The following is a 15,997-nucleotide window of genomic DNA, read 5'->3' as shown; positions in this document are numbered from 1 at the left end:
AAAACACAGTCTGTAGGGATCTTTTGCAACTTCTGCAAAACAATCTCTCCCACCAATGGCATAGTCTCAAAGTCAAACTAAAGTTAAAACATACCAATTAGTTGACCTGTCTTTTACTCAAATATTTCAACTATTACATAAGGGAAAAAAAATCCAGTACTTTCAGTCAATGTCAAACACCTAAGTTTTATATCCACATTTACTTAGATGTCTTTCTAAAAAAGATATTATTTTTAAACTAAGGATGTATCCTTTGACCTTAAGGATACTTTATACAAGAAGTTAAGGATATTTTAGAGAAGAGACATTTTATATTTAGCTACAAAGGCAGCTAATGAGGGACATGTATAGTTATGCACAAGCCAAACTCAATATTCTTTAAACTAAAAAGAACCACCAAATGGCATATAGAACACAAAGCATTTCTTATTATGAATTAAAATAGAAATTGAGAGGCTTGCACAAATTTTCACAAGAACCATCCAAAAGAATATCTCAAACCAAAGGCCTGAGTTTATAATAAGCAAATTAAATATATTCTACCTTTCCACTGTTCTGAATGATTATTCGAATGAACATAAAAGGGTAAATAATTTCTCCTTTCCAGCTCACCATTTCTGGGGGCTTAACCCAACATTAAAGCACTGAGCTAGTGATACTACAAATGATTTTCCTTCCAGGGTTGCTTTCATTACTAGATTGATAGGAAAGGATCAGTTGGAAGTGGATCAGATCTACTTCCTAAAAGCAAAATTCTGAAGAAGTCTCAATCTGCCATATCAATCACAACAAATCTGTAACCTCCTCTTGAGTTAGTTTAAGAAATCAGGTTAGAACATTTGGGTCTTTATTCACATCTTTATATGATGTTATACGTTCAGAAAACCTCTAAAATGAAGGTGAAGACTTTTTTCCTTCTAATGTTCTAATATAAAAGATTGAAAAACAAGTGTTACTAGTAAGAAATATATTATTTATCACATAATTAAGGGCGAGATAGCACCGAGGCTAAATAAAAACCTTAGGTACTTATAGCAATTTCCAGACTCAGGCACACACAAAATAATTACTCTTTTATGTATTATTTATTAATGCTAAATACACAGTTATCTTATTTCTTAAAGCTCTTATGTAGTTTTAAACCAGTACTACATAATGAAACAGCTACATGATAAATTATAAATAACGTGTCAGGACAGAGCCATGATGACAAAAATAGTGCAATTTAATAGTGAAAGCTTTAAAAAAAAAAAAAAAGGATGCTGGAGAGTTTCAGACTTTCCTAGAAGCACACAGGGATTCACCTTGTTAAAGGAGACAACGCCTTTAGAAAACTTTCCTTCAGTGGCAGTATTTTAGCTTACCTTTAGATAAAGATGTTATAGTTTTAAACATGAATCTATCTTTAAAAATGCAAATACATTTACATGTAAAAGAACCTAAAATTGCTCTGCAAAATTTGCTTATTAATTTTAAAAATATGGATACTTCTTAGAAGCAGGAACTCAAAATAACTGGTTATTGCTTAAACAAATTGCCATAAGTTTCATCAGAAATTAGCAAGTTGTTAATTTATTAGCTCTCTAAAGGAATAGAACTGAAGTAGGCCGAAGGAGAGGTATAAGAGCTTCTGGGAAGGATGGGAGAGCGAAGCGAAGGCTGTTCTGAACCAAACCCATGGTCGAGAGTAACAATTTCAGCAGTTTATATTTCTTACATTGTGTGCTTATTATGAAATGGAAATAGTGCCTAATAAGCATCATCTCATTTAATACCAAAGGTCCCTATTCCACATAATAATTTTTAAAGTATGTACTATTGCCTTTCTGGTTTTACAGATGAGTAAGCTGGGGATTTAAGAAGTGAATTAACTCCCACAGTATCACAGAGCTAGTAAGCAGCAAAACAGTCAACAGACCAGGTTCCTCAAACTCCCAGACCCAGGCTGAGTTCTCCGTTATCTTCAGCCACGGGCCACCACTGACAATCTACTTATCCTGGGTATTTTGACTGTGTTATATTAGCACTTGCTCATTTGTTGGGATGATTTAGTATTGATATTAAACAAAAATGATTAATAGGCAGTATGACTGGTGTGTTTATTGGGGAGGGAAGCGGCTCTAACAAAGCCCAGCAGATATGATTCAGTTAGGCAGAATAATTAGTCTGTTTAGACAATCTGAATTAAACAGCTGAATTACAAAGAAATAAAGCAGGATGTGTCCTCCTGTCTGTGAAGTCACACTCACTGCCTCTCAAGAAATGACTAGAAAAACTGACTTCAGAGACCCAGTGTTTTACTCCAGACAACATTATGCCTACCACTTACAATTCAGCCCAAACTATCTTTCTTATTGTTGTTGTTATTACCTTAACGTCATTTGACTTAGATCTTATAGAATCCAATTTAATACATATTTACTAATTTTTTCTCTTTTTTTTTTTTTTTTTGAGACAGGGTCTCACTCTATCACCCAGGCTGGACTGCAGTTGCACGATCATGGTTCACTGCAGCCTTGACCTCCCGGGCTTAGGTGATCCTCCCACCTCAGCCTCCCAAGTAGCTGCAACTACAGGTAAATGCTGCCACTTGTCTAATTTTTGTATATTTTCCAGCTAAGTTTTGTATTTTTGTAGAGACAGAGTTTCACCATGTTACCCAGGCTGGTCTCAAACTCCTGGGCTCAAGTGATCTGCCCACCTCAGGCTCTCAAAGTGCTGCGATTACAGGCGTAAACCACTGCACCGAGCCTACTGATTTTCTGATTCCCAAAAAGCCAAAAAGAACTATCTTGGACATTAGGGACATAAGAGAGATCACTTTTTAACACTCAACCCTTTAATTCTGACTCTTTTTTTTTCAAAAAAAAAGTTAATTATTCATTCTAAAGCCATCTAGGTCTTTGTATTCACCTTTCCAATTGAATAACAGTTGCATCTAATATTGTTTAAAAAAAAGTTTTGCCCATTTATTTTTCCTTAACAGACTTTGAATCTCCACACACCCACTCCCCACCCCCACATACAGCCTCCCCACCTTTTAGTGTGGTTCATTTGTATAATCAATGAACTGCCATGATCAAATCATTACATACCCAAGTCTCAATTATTCTTCACACCTTAATTCCCACAATTCCCACATGACCTTTCCAGGCCAGCCAGACCAGTTACAGGCTGTCCTGTGTCATAGCAAAGCCATAACTAGGTCACTCCTGTCTCCAGGCCCCTGCCCTATAAGCCATTTCCTCAGCTGAGAAGAGTGAGTAGTCTTCTCCTGCCTGCTTCCTCTCAGGCCTAGCTCAAGGATCATCCCTTTTGGAAAGAACATTGCTGATCTCCAAAGCTCACAGTATTCTTGGCCATCTCTGAACATCCTGTGGACAGAGATGGCCTAAGGATTTACGCCCTAGCAGTGCAGCAGTTGCTCCCGAGGGGACTATTTCCAAGCAAACAAGACATCTTTGTAGGTGTTAATCCTGGAATGATTATTAAACTTCAATTAGACAAGTTTGCTAAGCATCCATTAGTTTTATAGTTATTTCTCATTTAACTGTTATTTCTACATTACAAATGAATCTTATTGCTAGAAGAGTATTAAACCTAGTTCTTCCAATTTCACAGAATCTCACTAGCTGCCTGACAGTCTGTGATTTCTTTCCCCCTTAAAAAACCAAGTATATAACAAGTCACAAATGGCACTACCCTTTGCAAGCTGCCGGATTGAGAAAAACAGTGGCCTTCTTCACTTGTGCATTGGGAGGAATGAGTTGATTGCCAAACTCCTAAAAAAGAAAAGAGCAAAGTTTTCAGTAAAAGTCTATTTATTTGGTAAATGTCACATGCATTCTTCCATTCCAAAAAAAAATTTACTTGCAGCACATATGGTATCTAACCTTGGGGGAAAATGTTCTTTCATGATCTCATATTAATGAAAATGCCATTAACAACAACAAAAAGTAACATTATTTAATGACAATAAGCTCTATTTTGTATTGGAATAAAAATTCCTGCTTTATTTACTAGAGGCAAATAACATTTATTTTCTCTATAAGACATGGCTAGGTTTATTATAAACATATAATTAGTAAGGCCATAGTCCGTCAGGAGAGAAGTTTAATCTATGTCTTTAGTTTGCAGAGTACAATATTCTCTCCAGCTCATCACTAAAACTTGTTCATGAAGAATCTTTGTGTTACCAGTTAATCTTCATATCTTTATACACATACAAAATAAACCTAATAGTTTATTTGCCTTCTCTTCTTTGCAACCCTGTATGATAACTAAATAGCAGCAACTGGCAGGAGAAAAGAAACGTAACTAATATATACTAAGCACCTTCTATTTGGCATTTTTACATACATTATTCTTAGTTCTCAGAAACCAAGGAGGTATAAAATAATCTCAGTTTTCCAGATTAGAAAGTCCAGAATCAGGAAGACTAAGTTCCTGAAAGTTACAGAGTTGATAAATTACAAGCCTGGAATATACATCTTCTAATTCCAAAGCCTTTCTAAGCTCTAAAGAGAGGATCAAGGATGAGGTAGAATTAAAAGGCAGAGGACTAGATGTGAGGAGTCCAAATGAGAAATGAATGGGAACTCTTGTTATTATGTCTGAATTGGAAATGATGGTCAACAAAAAGAATAAGAATAGGAAAGTAACAAAATGAGCAAAAATTGGGGTCTTGAATGGTGGGAGTAGGCCTGAACCAAGAAAGCAGAATTCTAGTATGGAAGTACAAAGTAAACATGGGAGGAGGAAAAAAAGTTATGCAAATATTTTTTATTGAATAACTTACTCTAAATCTGCCATCTCCCTGACAGTTCATTATGGAGCCTTTCTTATTGTTGTCTATTTCTTGCTTTCAAAACAAAACAAAAACAAAAATACTTTTTTTCTGAAGTAGAGAAAAAGACTATTTCTTTGTAAGAAGTTTCTGGAACATTATAATTTCTATTCTGTTTTCATTCTTATTTAGACATTCACAGTGAGCTAAGGAGTTTATGTGAGACTACTTTAAGTTTATGTGAAATTTGTTTTTAAATATCATATTTTCAAGAATTTAGACTGTAAAAGGAAGTACACAGATAGGAAAATTAGCCAGCAGAGGCTATAAGGACAAATCCACTTCCATTTGTGAGATGGAAGGAACTAAACATGCAGGGGAAGTGGAGAATTAGAATAGTAGAAAGAAATAAGGCCAGCGTGGTGGCTCACACCTGTAACTGTAGCACTTTGGGAGGCCAAGGCAGATGGATCCCAAGGTCAGGAGTTCAAGACCAGCCTGACCAACATGGTGAAACCCCGTCTCTACTAAAAATACAAAAATTAGCCAGACATGGTGGGATGTGCCTGTAATCCCAGCTACTTAGGAGGCTGAGGTAGGAGAATTGCTTGAACCCGGGAGGCAGAGGTTGCAGTGAGCTGAGATTGTGCCATTGCACTCCAGCCTGGGCAAAAGAATGAGACTCAAAGGAAAGGAAAGGAAAAAGGAAAGGAAAGGAAAGGAAAGGGAAAGGGAAAGGGAAAGGGAAAGGGAAGGGAAAGGGAAAGGAAAGGGAAAGGAAAGGGAAAGGGAAAGGGAAAGGGAAAGGGAAAGGGAAGGGAAAGGGAAGGGAAAGGAAAGGGAAAGGGAAAGGGAAAGGGAAAGGGAAGGGAAAGGAAAGGGAAAGGGAAAGGGAAAGGGAAAGGGAAAGGGAAGGGAAAGGGAAGGGAAAGGAAAGGGAAAGGGAAAGGGAAAGGGAAAGGGAAGGGAAAGGAAAGGGAAAGGGAAAGGGAAAGGGAAAGGGAAGGGAAAGGAAAGGGAAAGGAAAGGAAAGGGAAAGGGAAAGGGAAAGGGAAGGGAAAGGAAAGGGAAAGGGAAAGGGAAAGGGAAAGGGAAAGGGAAGGGAAAGGAAAGGGAAAGGGAAAGGGAAAGGGAAAGGGAAAGGGAAGGGAAAGGAAAGGGAAAGGAAAGGAAAGGGAAAGGAAAGAGAAAGGAAAGAAAAGAAAAGAGAAGGACACGAGAAGGAGAAAATAACTAAAGGAACATCATCCCTGAAAACGTATGAGGAGAGAGGATTTAGAACAGAGGTGGAGGCATTTACCTTCAACAAGAAACGGAGGGTCCTACAATCACACAGGTCTACTCTTCCTTAAAGAGTGAAAGAAAGGGGTCGGGCACAGTGGCTCACGCCTGTAATCCCAGCACTTTGGGAGACCAAGGCAGGTGGATCACGAGGTTGAGATCGAGACCATCCTGGCCAACACGGTGAAACCCCATCTCTACTAAAAATACAAAAATTAGCTGGGCGTGGTGGTGTGCACCTGTAGTCCCAGCTACTTGAGAGGCTGAGGCAGGAGAATCGCTTGAACCCAGGAGGCAGAGGCTACAGTGAGCCAACATCACACCACTGTACTCCAGGAGGATTTTCCAGTTGCTAATGATTGGCTTGGGACGGGGATCACCTTTAATTTAATATTAAAGTTTATTTGAATTGATTTCTAAAACAACTTAGAGCCATATGAAAGATAATAAATTTAAACAAAGAAGTAATCAAATTCTTAAAACACAGATTTAGAACAGCCAGATAACAATCGCTAAAAAGGGGAATTATAGTATCTACTGTAACAACTGCTAAGGAGAGGAATTTATAATATCTATTGTAACAATCAAAGAGAGGAATTAATTTATAGTATCTATTGTCACTGTCATCCATTAAAACATTTCAGAAACACACATGAGGTCTGCCACCTACTTCTATTACTAAATGCTTCATACACTTGCCACTTTTGATTTTCATGTTTCTATTTTGGTATTTCTGACATCATAAGCTCAAATGATACAAAACAAAAAGGCAACTCAGTCACAGAATTTCATCAGCAAAGTATAATGTACATTTTTGCAGTGGGGAGCAAAAAAGTGGCCTTAAATTTGAAAGGATTTATAATCCAGCTATAATTAATTAGCCATATAAATGAATATTTAAGTAAAATCTCATGGAACGTAAGAGTGTACATGATATGGACCAGTTGAGCTTGAAGATGGACTTTAAAAATATGAATCAACAATTTTAAGAAGATTTGACTTTTAGAGGTAACACTTGTTCTGAACTGATATTCTTGGGGGTTATTCGGATCAGGGATGATTCAGGGGTTAGCCAGATCTACAAAGACAACTGCAGACACAAACAAATTCCCAGAGCTTCTACCAGTCCAGCTTTGTGTTCCCAGGACCAATCCAGAAACAAACAGTCTACAGGGGTGGGCGTCAGAACTGCTCTTCACCAGATGGTTAACTTCCTGGAGTTCTACTCAGAGTTGGCTCCCAGCGTGATTCATCCTGATAGTGCTAAAAAATAGCCAAACTGCACAGATGCAAGACACTGTGCAAGTCCCCTGAAAGAGCTTCAGTTTTCTGCACAATGAAGATAAGGAGGGGTTTAATTTTATCACATTAAATAGTATTACCTGAGCTTCTTGACAGGCTGCTCTCCTTAGTAGGTTATCACTATCAAAGTAAGCAAAAGAGAATAATCATTAGCTTTAACAATAGATTATGATCCAAACAAAATTTGTGAGCTTTTTTATTTTTTAATATATGCACCTCTTCTCTAAAAACACCCTAGTGAAAGTGGGTGGGCAGTTCACCTGAGGTCAAGAGTTCAAGACCAGCCCTGGCCAACATGGTGAAACCTCCTCTCTACTAAAACTACAAAAATCAGCCAGGCATGGTGGTGGGCACCTATAATCCCAGCTACTTGGGAGGCTGAGGCAGGAGAATCGCTTGAACCTGGGAGGCGGAGGTTGCAGTGAGCTGAGATCATGCCATTGCACTCCAGCCTGGGCGACAGAGTGAGACTCCGTCTGAAAAAACAAACAAACGAAATAACCTGATAACAAGTTATCAGCACATTTGAAAAATACATCCTCTGAATAAAAGTTTGTGTTAAATATTTCCATATTACGGTAACCAGAATCATGCCGCATCCCCCCAAAATTTCCACATCCGAATCCTCACAACTTGAGGGTATGTTACTTTACATGGCAAGAGGGATTTTACAGACCTGATTAAACTTAGGACCCTGACATGGGAGATTGTCCTAGATCATCCAGATGGGCCCAATCTAACCACAAAGGTCTCAAACCAGAAAGTTTCCCGGTTCTGATCAGAGGCAGATGCGATCATGGAAGAATGGTCAGAAAAATGCAACCTTGCCAGCTGCAAGAAGGCTGTGAAGACAGTCAAGGAATGTGGTGGCCTCTAGAAGCTGGAAAAGCAAAAGGATTCTCCCCTAGGGCCTCCACAAGGAACACAGACCTTGCCACACTTTGTCTTAGCCCAGTGAGAGCTGCTTTGGGCTTCTAATTCACAGAATGCAAGACAAGAAATTTGTGGTGTGTTGAACCACTAAGTTTGTGGCAATTTGTTAAGGTAACAATAGAAAACTAATATACATATCCTCCATTTTTCGTACCCAGTGGAAATTAGGTCATTTGCACAAGTAAATTTGATGTTTACTTTCTTCTGCTACTGTTTTATCTAAATCACTTATTTTTTATGTCACCATCAGAGACTAAAAGAGATCATAAATGGAGAATTTTGTCATGAGGCAAAATTTTGGCTTCCAAAAATGAAAGCATTCTGTCAGAATATGATCACCTATTTAACATTAAGGTCTCTAAAATATGTTTCTACCATAAAAGCATTTTAAATGGCTCCAGTCACCTATGGGGCTCCAGAATCTTCATCTAAGAGCTTGTGCTAATGCTAATGCACATTGCTGGCACTGCTAAGATAGTAACTTCAAATTGGTTAACAACAGTTAAGAAATCAAATACCCAGAGAAGATGAACAATAACCAATTTATAGAAAAACTTGAAAAAAAAATTATTTTGCTTATATCCTCTTTCTAGACTTTTTTAAATAACATTGAAAACTTTAAATTTTGCATTTTTACAGTAATTCAAATGGGATTTTGACACTTACAGTGAATGAAAAGGAATAAGCAAGCTTTACTTTTTGCCATAGTTGCTGTCAAAGGCTTCTGCTCCGTGATTCCATAACCAGGCTGCAGAACAACCCCTGAACTTCATAAAGCAGGCGGCTTCACTAAGGGAACACCATCCACAAGGAAGTATGGATGCTGTGAATCTGAAATCTCAAACCTAAGAACCAACAGGGCGCAGTGGCTCAGGCCTGTAATCTTGGCACTTTGGGAGGCCAAGGTGGGCGCATCACTTGAGGTCAGGAGTTCGTGACCAGCCTGGCCAACATGGTGAGATCCCATCTCTACTAAAAATACAAAAATTAGACAGGCGTGCTGGTGCAGGCCTGTAATCCCAGCTACTCGGGAAGCTGAGGCAGGAGAATCGCTTGAACCTGGGAGGCTGAGGCTGCAGTGAGTGGAGATCGTACCATGGCACTCCAGCCTGGGCTATAGAGAGAGATTCTGTCTCAAAAAACAAACAAACAAAAACCTAAGAACCATGTTTTACTGAAATGATAAATGACATCAGTACCCCAAAAGCTGATGTTGTTCAATAACAAAGATTTTGAGGAACCTCACCCCTTGTGAAATCCAGCACAAGTCAGCCCAGTCCCCATTGGCTTAAGTGACTCTGCTCCCCTAAGCCCAGGTGGCAAAGGGCATTGTGCAACCTTCTCTCCCTCCGCACCCAGTATTCACAAATATTGTTTTTTTAATGACTCCCCACAGGAAATAACACATATTCATGTTTCCCTTTCTTCTTGTGTCCCTCCCCATCAAATGCTCTCACTGAATCATTCTAACATCAGTAACGACAACAAAAATACACTACAAGATGAGGTAAATTCAGGGTACAAACTAGCAAAATTCTTGAAAATAATTAACATGTCACTAACTCCTTACAGCTTACTGGATAATTTGCATTTACGACCTTATATACAATGAAGAGGTAAAACACTGAACCCACAGTAACCTCTGGATAACAAAATAATAAGAGGTTCCTCATAGTAACCTGGGCATTGTCACTGACCCTCCCCCTGGACTGTGCTGACCCCTAGTTCAACTTGCACAGGGCCCTAGGAAGGCAGCGTCCAGCCTCTCCGGACTGTGGTCCCCCCGGCCCCCGCTTTCAATGCTTTCCTTTAGTAGACTAATTACCTTGTACCTCCAATCTCTCCTACAAACTCAGCCTGTGGATTTTTCTGCACAAGCCCTCTATGCTTCTGTAAAAGCTGCAATCCCATCTCTATATCCTGCCCATTTCCAGGCTCCTCCTCTACCATGAAGGACAGGTCTCCGAAAGGCAACAGGCTCCTCTGGGTCATTAGGAAAGAACACCACCCTTGCCACAGCTCGGCCACACTGATTTCCGTGGACCTACCTGAAAAGACAATAGCCCCGAATATGCACAAGAATATGGGGTAGCACCTTAGATCATTTTTTCCCCTAAGTTCTTTGTTGCTAGAAATAAAATTCTGATCACTAGCTTGTGATTAAATATATTATTAAAGATTTCAGCTCTTCTGAGTTTATTAATTCTGATTAATCAGAATGCTATTCAAAATCAAAAGATTTTGTGATTGTTAATTCCCTGAATTTAATGTGCCAAATGGAATATCCTGTCAATGCCACCTGTGAGAGAGCCAGAATATGTACCAATTTTGATATTACAAAAGAAAATCTCATTATAATCACACTTAACTTTGAGCCAGGCACAGTGGCTCACGCCTGTAATCCCAGCACTGTGGGATGCCGAGGTGGGTGGATCACCTGAGGTCGGGAGTTCGAGACCAGCTTGACCAACATGGTGATACCTTGTCTCTACTAAAAATACAAAATTATCCAGGCGTGGTGGCACATGCCTATAATTCCAGCTACTTGGGAGGCTAAGGCAGGAGAATCGCTTGAAGCCAGGAAGCAGAGGTTGCAATGAGCCAAGATCATGCCATTGAACTCCAGCCTGGGCAACAAGAGTGAAACTGTCTCAAAAAACAATTCATACTTAACTTTGTTTAATATCAAAAACGGTGTTAACCATCTTGATCTTGCTATCTGAACCTGACTATTCCTAAAAATCAAACACATCCTCAAAGAAAAAAGATTTCTCCCATTGAGATAGTCTGATGATCTATAGCAAGCTCTGAAAACTATCTCAACAAAGAAATTCCAAAAATGTTTCAGTAATGTCAGCATTGTCAGAATAAAAGACAAAACATAACATAGAGCAACTACCTTGTACCAAGTACTATGGCAGTTGTTTTCATAAACCTTTAATCTTTGTAACAACCTTGCAAGGTAGGCATTATTAGGTAACAGAAAATATTCTCATTTTACAGATCAGGAAGCCAAGACTCAGAGAAGGAAAGTGACGTGCCCAAAACCACAGAGTTACTAAGTGGTAGTGTCAGAGGTGTTTGAACCAGAGTGACTCCATCTTGAGCAGGGGCTGTGTAAAAAGAGGCTGAGACCTACTGGGCTGCATTTCTAGAAGTTTGGGCATTCTAGTCACAGGATGAGATAGGAGGGTGGCATACAATACAGCTCATAAAGACCTTGTTGATAAAATAGCCTGCAGTAAAGACACGGACCAAAATCCACCAAAACCAAGATGGTGATGAGAGTGACCTCTGGTGTCCTCACTGCTCATTATATGTTCATTAGAATACATTAGCATGCTAAAAGACACTCCTACCAGCACCATGACAGTTTACAAATGCCATGGCAACATCTGGAAGTTACGCTATATGGTCTAAAAAGGGGAGGAACCCTCAGTTCTGGGAATTGCCCATCCTTTTCTGAAAAAACTCATAAATAATCCACCCCCTGTATAGCATATAAGCAAGAAGTAACAAGTATAAGCACCTGAGTGGTCCATGCTGCTGCTCTGCCTATGGAGTAGTCATCCTTTTATTCTTCTACTTTCTTTTTTTTTTTTTTCCTCGAGGCAAAGTATCGCTCTGTCCCCCAGGCTGGAGTGCAGTGATGCTGTCTCCACTCACTGAAACCTCCGTCTCTCAGGTTCAGGTGATTCTCCTGCATCAGCCTCCCGAGTAGCTGGGATTACAGGTGCACGCCACTACACCCAGCTAATTTTTATATTGGTTTCACCATGTTGGCCAGGCCAGTCTTGAACTGAACTCCTGACCTCGTGATCCACCTGCCTTGGCCTCCCAAAGTGCTGGGATTACAGGTGTGAGTCACTGTGCCTGGCCTACTATCTTAATAAACTTGCTTTCACTTTACTCTATGGAGTCGCCATGAATTCTTTCTTGTGCAAGATCTAAGAACCCTCTCTTAGGGTCTGGATCAGGACCCCTTTCTGCTAACAGCAGAGTCGGAATTCAGACCCATGCCAGGCTGTCCCTAAGCAGATGCTTTTTCTTCTAAACTTCAGACAATACTCAATGGGCAATTACTCATTTAGTTGTATGTTTTATAGCACATTTTTTAAATTGCATAGTCTCATCTAATATAAATTTTTCAATTTATATTCACATAATATTTTTTAAAAGGTCAGGTGCAATAATGCTTCTGAAGGTAGTTGTTGAAACAAACTCATTTAACACGAAGTGCTGCCTATGGCACACAAATAGATTTGGTCCTGCCCTGAAGAAGCTTAGGATCAAGTGGCAAAGAAGAACAGCTCTTGGTAAATATTGGTGGCATAGTAAAACGTGTTTCTTGATAAATAATATGCCAGGCACTGTGCTGGGTGTCTTGGACTGCTTGTGAATAAGCCCAACATTCCCTGTCCTAGTGAAGTTTATAGTTTAGTAGGGAACAATGACAATTCACCAGGCAATTATGATGCAATTTCACTTTTAGGTAATCCATAAAAGGGGCAAATAATGCGGGCATCTAACCTAGTTTTGACAGAATTAGAGGCTTTTTACAGGATATGACATTGAAGCCGAGATCTAGGGAAAAAATAAAAAGTAGCCAGGCAAAAATAGGGAGTAGAATCTAGGCAAGAGAAATAGCATGTCAAAGCCTGCAAGTGCTAGAACGTGGCCAATTTAGGAAAGAGAAAGTAGTTCAGGACAGCTGGAGGCCACACGCCATGGGAGAAGCCAGGTAAAGGCCAGGTCACCATGGACATTTTCAGCTATTTAAGTAATCTGGATTTCTCCTAAGGGCCATAAGGAGTCATTAATGGGTTTTAAGAGAATGGATGTGACCAGGTTTACATTTTGAAGGGATTACTTCTGGCTGCAGTGTGTGAAGAAGGCATTGGTCAGAGGTAAGACTGAATCTAGTGAAACCTCAGAGGCTCCCTCAGTGATAGTCAGTGATGATGACTGGAACTAGGATTGTGGCAGCGGGGACACAGAAAAGAGGACAGATTCAGCAGATATTCAGGAGGTAAACTTGAGGGATGGCTGGCGGGAATTAAAGAAAAGATGAGGGGTCAAAGATAGCGTCCACATCTTGCATTAAGCAATTGGTAGAAGACAGTACCATTCACAGAGATGGAATGAAGTAGAAAAGTGCAGGTGAGAGGGAGAAAACTTAGCTTAGTTCTGGGTCTGTCTATCCGAGATGGGGTGAGAACCCAGGTGGAGGTGTCTAGGTGACAGCTGGAAATGCAAGTCTTAAGTTCTGTATAGCAATCTTAGCTACCTGCTAATAGAAGGAATGAGACTGGACATGATGATCTTTACGAGTAGGGTGAAAAGTAGGAGGAAGAGATACCCTGATCATGGACAGTTGACAGAGAACACCAAATGAATCCCAAAATCACCCTGTACTTCATTTGAAAGTCAAAGGAAAAATCAGGTAGATAACTGAGGAAAAAGTTTTCCTTATCTTCCACCATTCCCCCTTGATGCTGCTTCTGCTCTTGGCAAACTGCATGTTAAGAGACACAACAAACTACATCTTCAAGGATTTGATCATTTTATCCCTTCCTTTTTAAAAAAAAGCCAAGCACAATACAACCCACCACACAAAAACTGCTTTACTTATCTTCCTTCCTAGATTATAAACTTCTTGAAATCATGGATAATTCACCATTTTCTCATCCACAGCCCACGGCACACTCTCGTAGACACAGGGTACTTGGTAAATACTTGTTTAATAAATAAGTGGCAAATGTTTGAACAGGAGAGATTGACTCACTGTGCTCAGACAGGCATGCTTTGTCCTGCAGGAGAAACTGAAGGTTATTCTTCGTATGAGGATTTGGCATTCTGAAAGCACAGATGAGTGGGGATGGTTCTCCAGTGTGATGATCACCAAAGGGCAAGGGTAAGAGTCATTATGGTGTAGTACAGCATGAAAAACGAAAAAATTCCAAGTGCACAAAAACGTTACCAGATCAAGAAGCTCCCAGGGTGTGTGGGTGTGCAGAGTGTAATGGAAGGAGTACTCTCTAAAGAGGCTAAGCGGAGAGTTCCTTTTGACACACCAAGAAGCACCACAAGAACTGGTTCTGTAGCTAGAAGAACTCTGAGTGTGGTCATCAGAAAATTCCAGATTACTAATGAGTCAAGAATCTGAATGTGAACTGAAGACCTCATTTCCAAGCCAACCAAGACACTACATAAATTCTAAGCCCATGTTTTTTCCACTACACCACGCTGTCTTCTGAGAACTGAAGTTAAATACAATTTAAAAGAGGTGCTACAAAACGTAATCATATCAAAAAGGGTCCCTGCAGATCTGCTCAGTATTAAAATGCAGGTTCTTTGACAGAAAGAAATTAGAAGGCTCCGGATTAGAAAATGAAAAAAAAATCTGCTGATGTCACTCTGCCTGAGGCTTGAAAAGAATAAGAACATGCCTGCTACTATAGATAATGGGATGCTCTCAACTTATTCCAAGCCATAAATATTTTATTTATTACTTTAGGACTGCAAAATACGGTAAGTTGTTATTCCAATAGCAACTTTACATGGAGAGAAAAACCACATCGATCCACCCTATTTCCCAAAAAGAATATTTCCCACTACAGTCTAGAGGCAAATTGTACAGCAATTTCTACCACCAGCTTTTTCCTTGGTGCATGCAAACACAGTCTTTGCTTTAAACAAAATAGATTTCAAGTTTAGATGTTTATAACAATCACTTCAAGTTATCCAGGCTTCCTAGAATAATTAATCATGATATTGCCAGTGGCTGTGCCCATGGTTGCCCATGGAGCAATAGGAATGAAAGAAATGGAAGCAAAGACAAAAATGAATCTTAAAAGTGCGTGCAGAAGGAGACAGCTTTTCTAAACTATACATGGCATGGCCCTCCCCATATCCCGGACTCCCTACCCAAACAGATAATGGCTGCACTGAACCTTTGTCATATATGGGAAAATAGTGACCAGCCCTGCCTTTCTGACAGAAAGACAGCTGATCAAGCAGGAGGAAATGCATCTTGCTAAGGAAGAATGCTTGATCTTTCGGGCCGACAGAATCTCCATTTGGATAGAAGGTACTCAGTGTAACAGGTCAGAAAACCAAGGGAACAATGAAAATGTTAATGATTTTTAAAAGGATTTTAGGGCCTACCGGTCTGGTCTTCCCCATTTAACCAAAGAAGGTTATCTCTTCTTGTTCTCTAAACCGCACTATCATGTACTACCTGCTACCAAAGAAACATCTCTCCCAAGCCCAATGCAACAAAGAAGTTTCCTAATGTAACGAAAGCATAAAGGAAGAAATCCTATTGATAACCATGTATTAAGTGGTGACTGTCTTCATTTCAATGCCCCTTAGAGTGCTTAGAAGATGTCAGTGAAAATAAGGGCCACAGAGGCAATCACATTAAAATTTCAACATCTGCATTGCTGATGGCGAAATTTAGCAAAAGAAAAACAGCTAAAAATTCTACTATCAAATGCAAAGGACAAATGTACAGCACTGCCTCCTATACTAGTAAAAAGTATACCAACTTGCGTTCAGGAATTTTTAGGTCAAATGTGTGAACCCAAAATATCTGAGACAGGTCTCAGTCAATTTGTTTATTTTGCCAAGGTTAAGGACACAGCCATGACACAGCTTCAAGAGGTCCTGAGGACTTATGCCCCAAATGGTCGG

The 15,997-nt window shown here is 39.7% G+C and overlaps 1 protein-coding gene across 6 annotated transcripts in view; it reads right to left on the bottom strand.

Annotated features, from left to right (window-relative positions):
- Window positions 1-15,997, bottom strand: part of AGK (acylglycerol kinase) — a 103,549-nt gene that overhangs the window by 58,579 nt on the left and 28,973 nt on the right. For all 6 annotated transcript variants that reach the window (XM_077994580.1, XM_077994581.1, XM_077994583.1 and 3 more), the window contains 2 exon segments: window positions 7,450-7,489; window positions 3,703-3,782 (listed from right to left, as the gene is read on the bottom strand). In XM_077994580.1, coding sequence (XP_077850706.1) covers window positions 3,703-3,782; window positions 7,450-7,489 — 120 coding nt within the window.

This window comes from Macaca mulatta, chromosome 3 (assembly GCF_049350105.2).
Source record: "Macaca mulatta isolate MMU2019108-1 chromosome 3, T2T-MMU8v2.0, whole genome shotgun sequence".
Taxonomy (NCBI): domain Eukaryota; kingdom Metazoa; phylum Chordata; class Mammalia; order Primates; family Cercopithecidae; genus Macaca; species Macaca mulatta.
The sequence above is the reverse complement of the archived record's forward strand: the minus strand, read 5'-3'. Positions and strand labels throughout refer to the sequence as shown.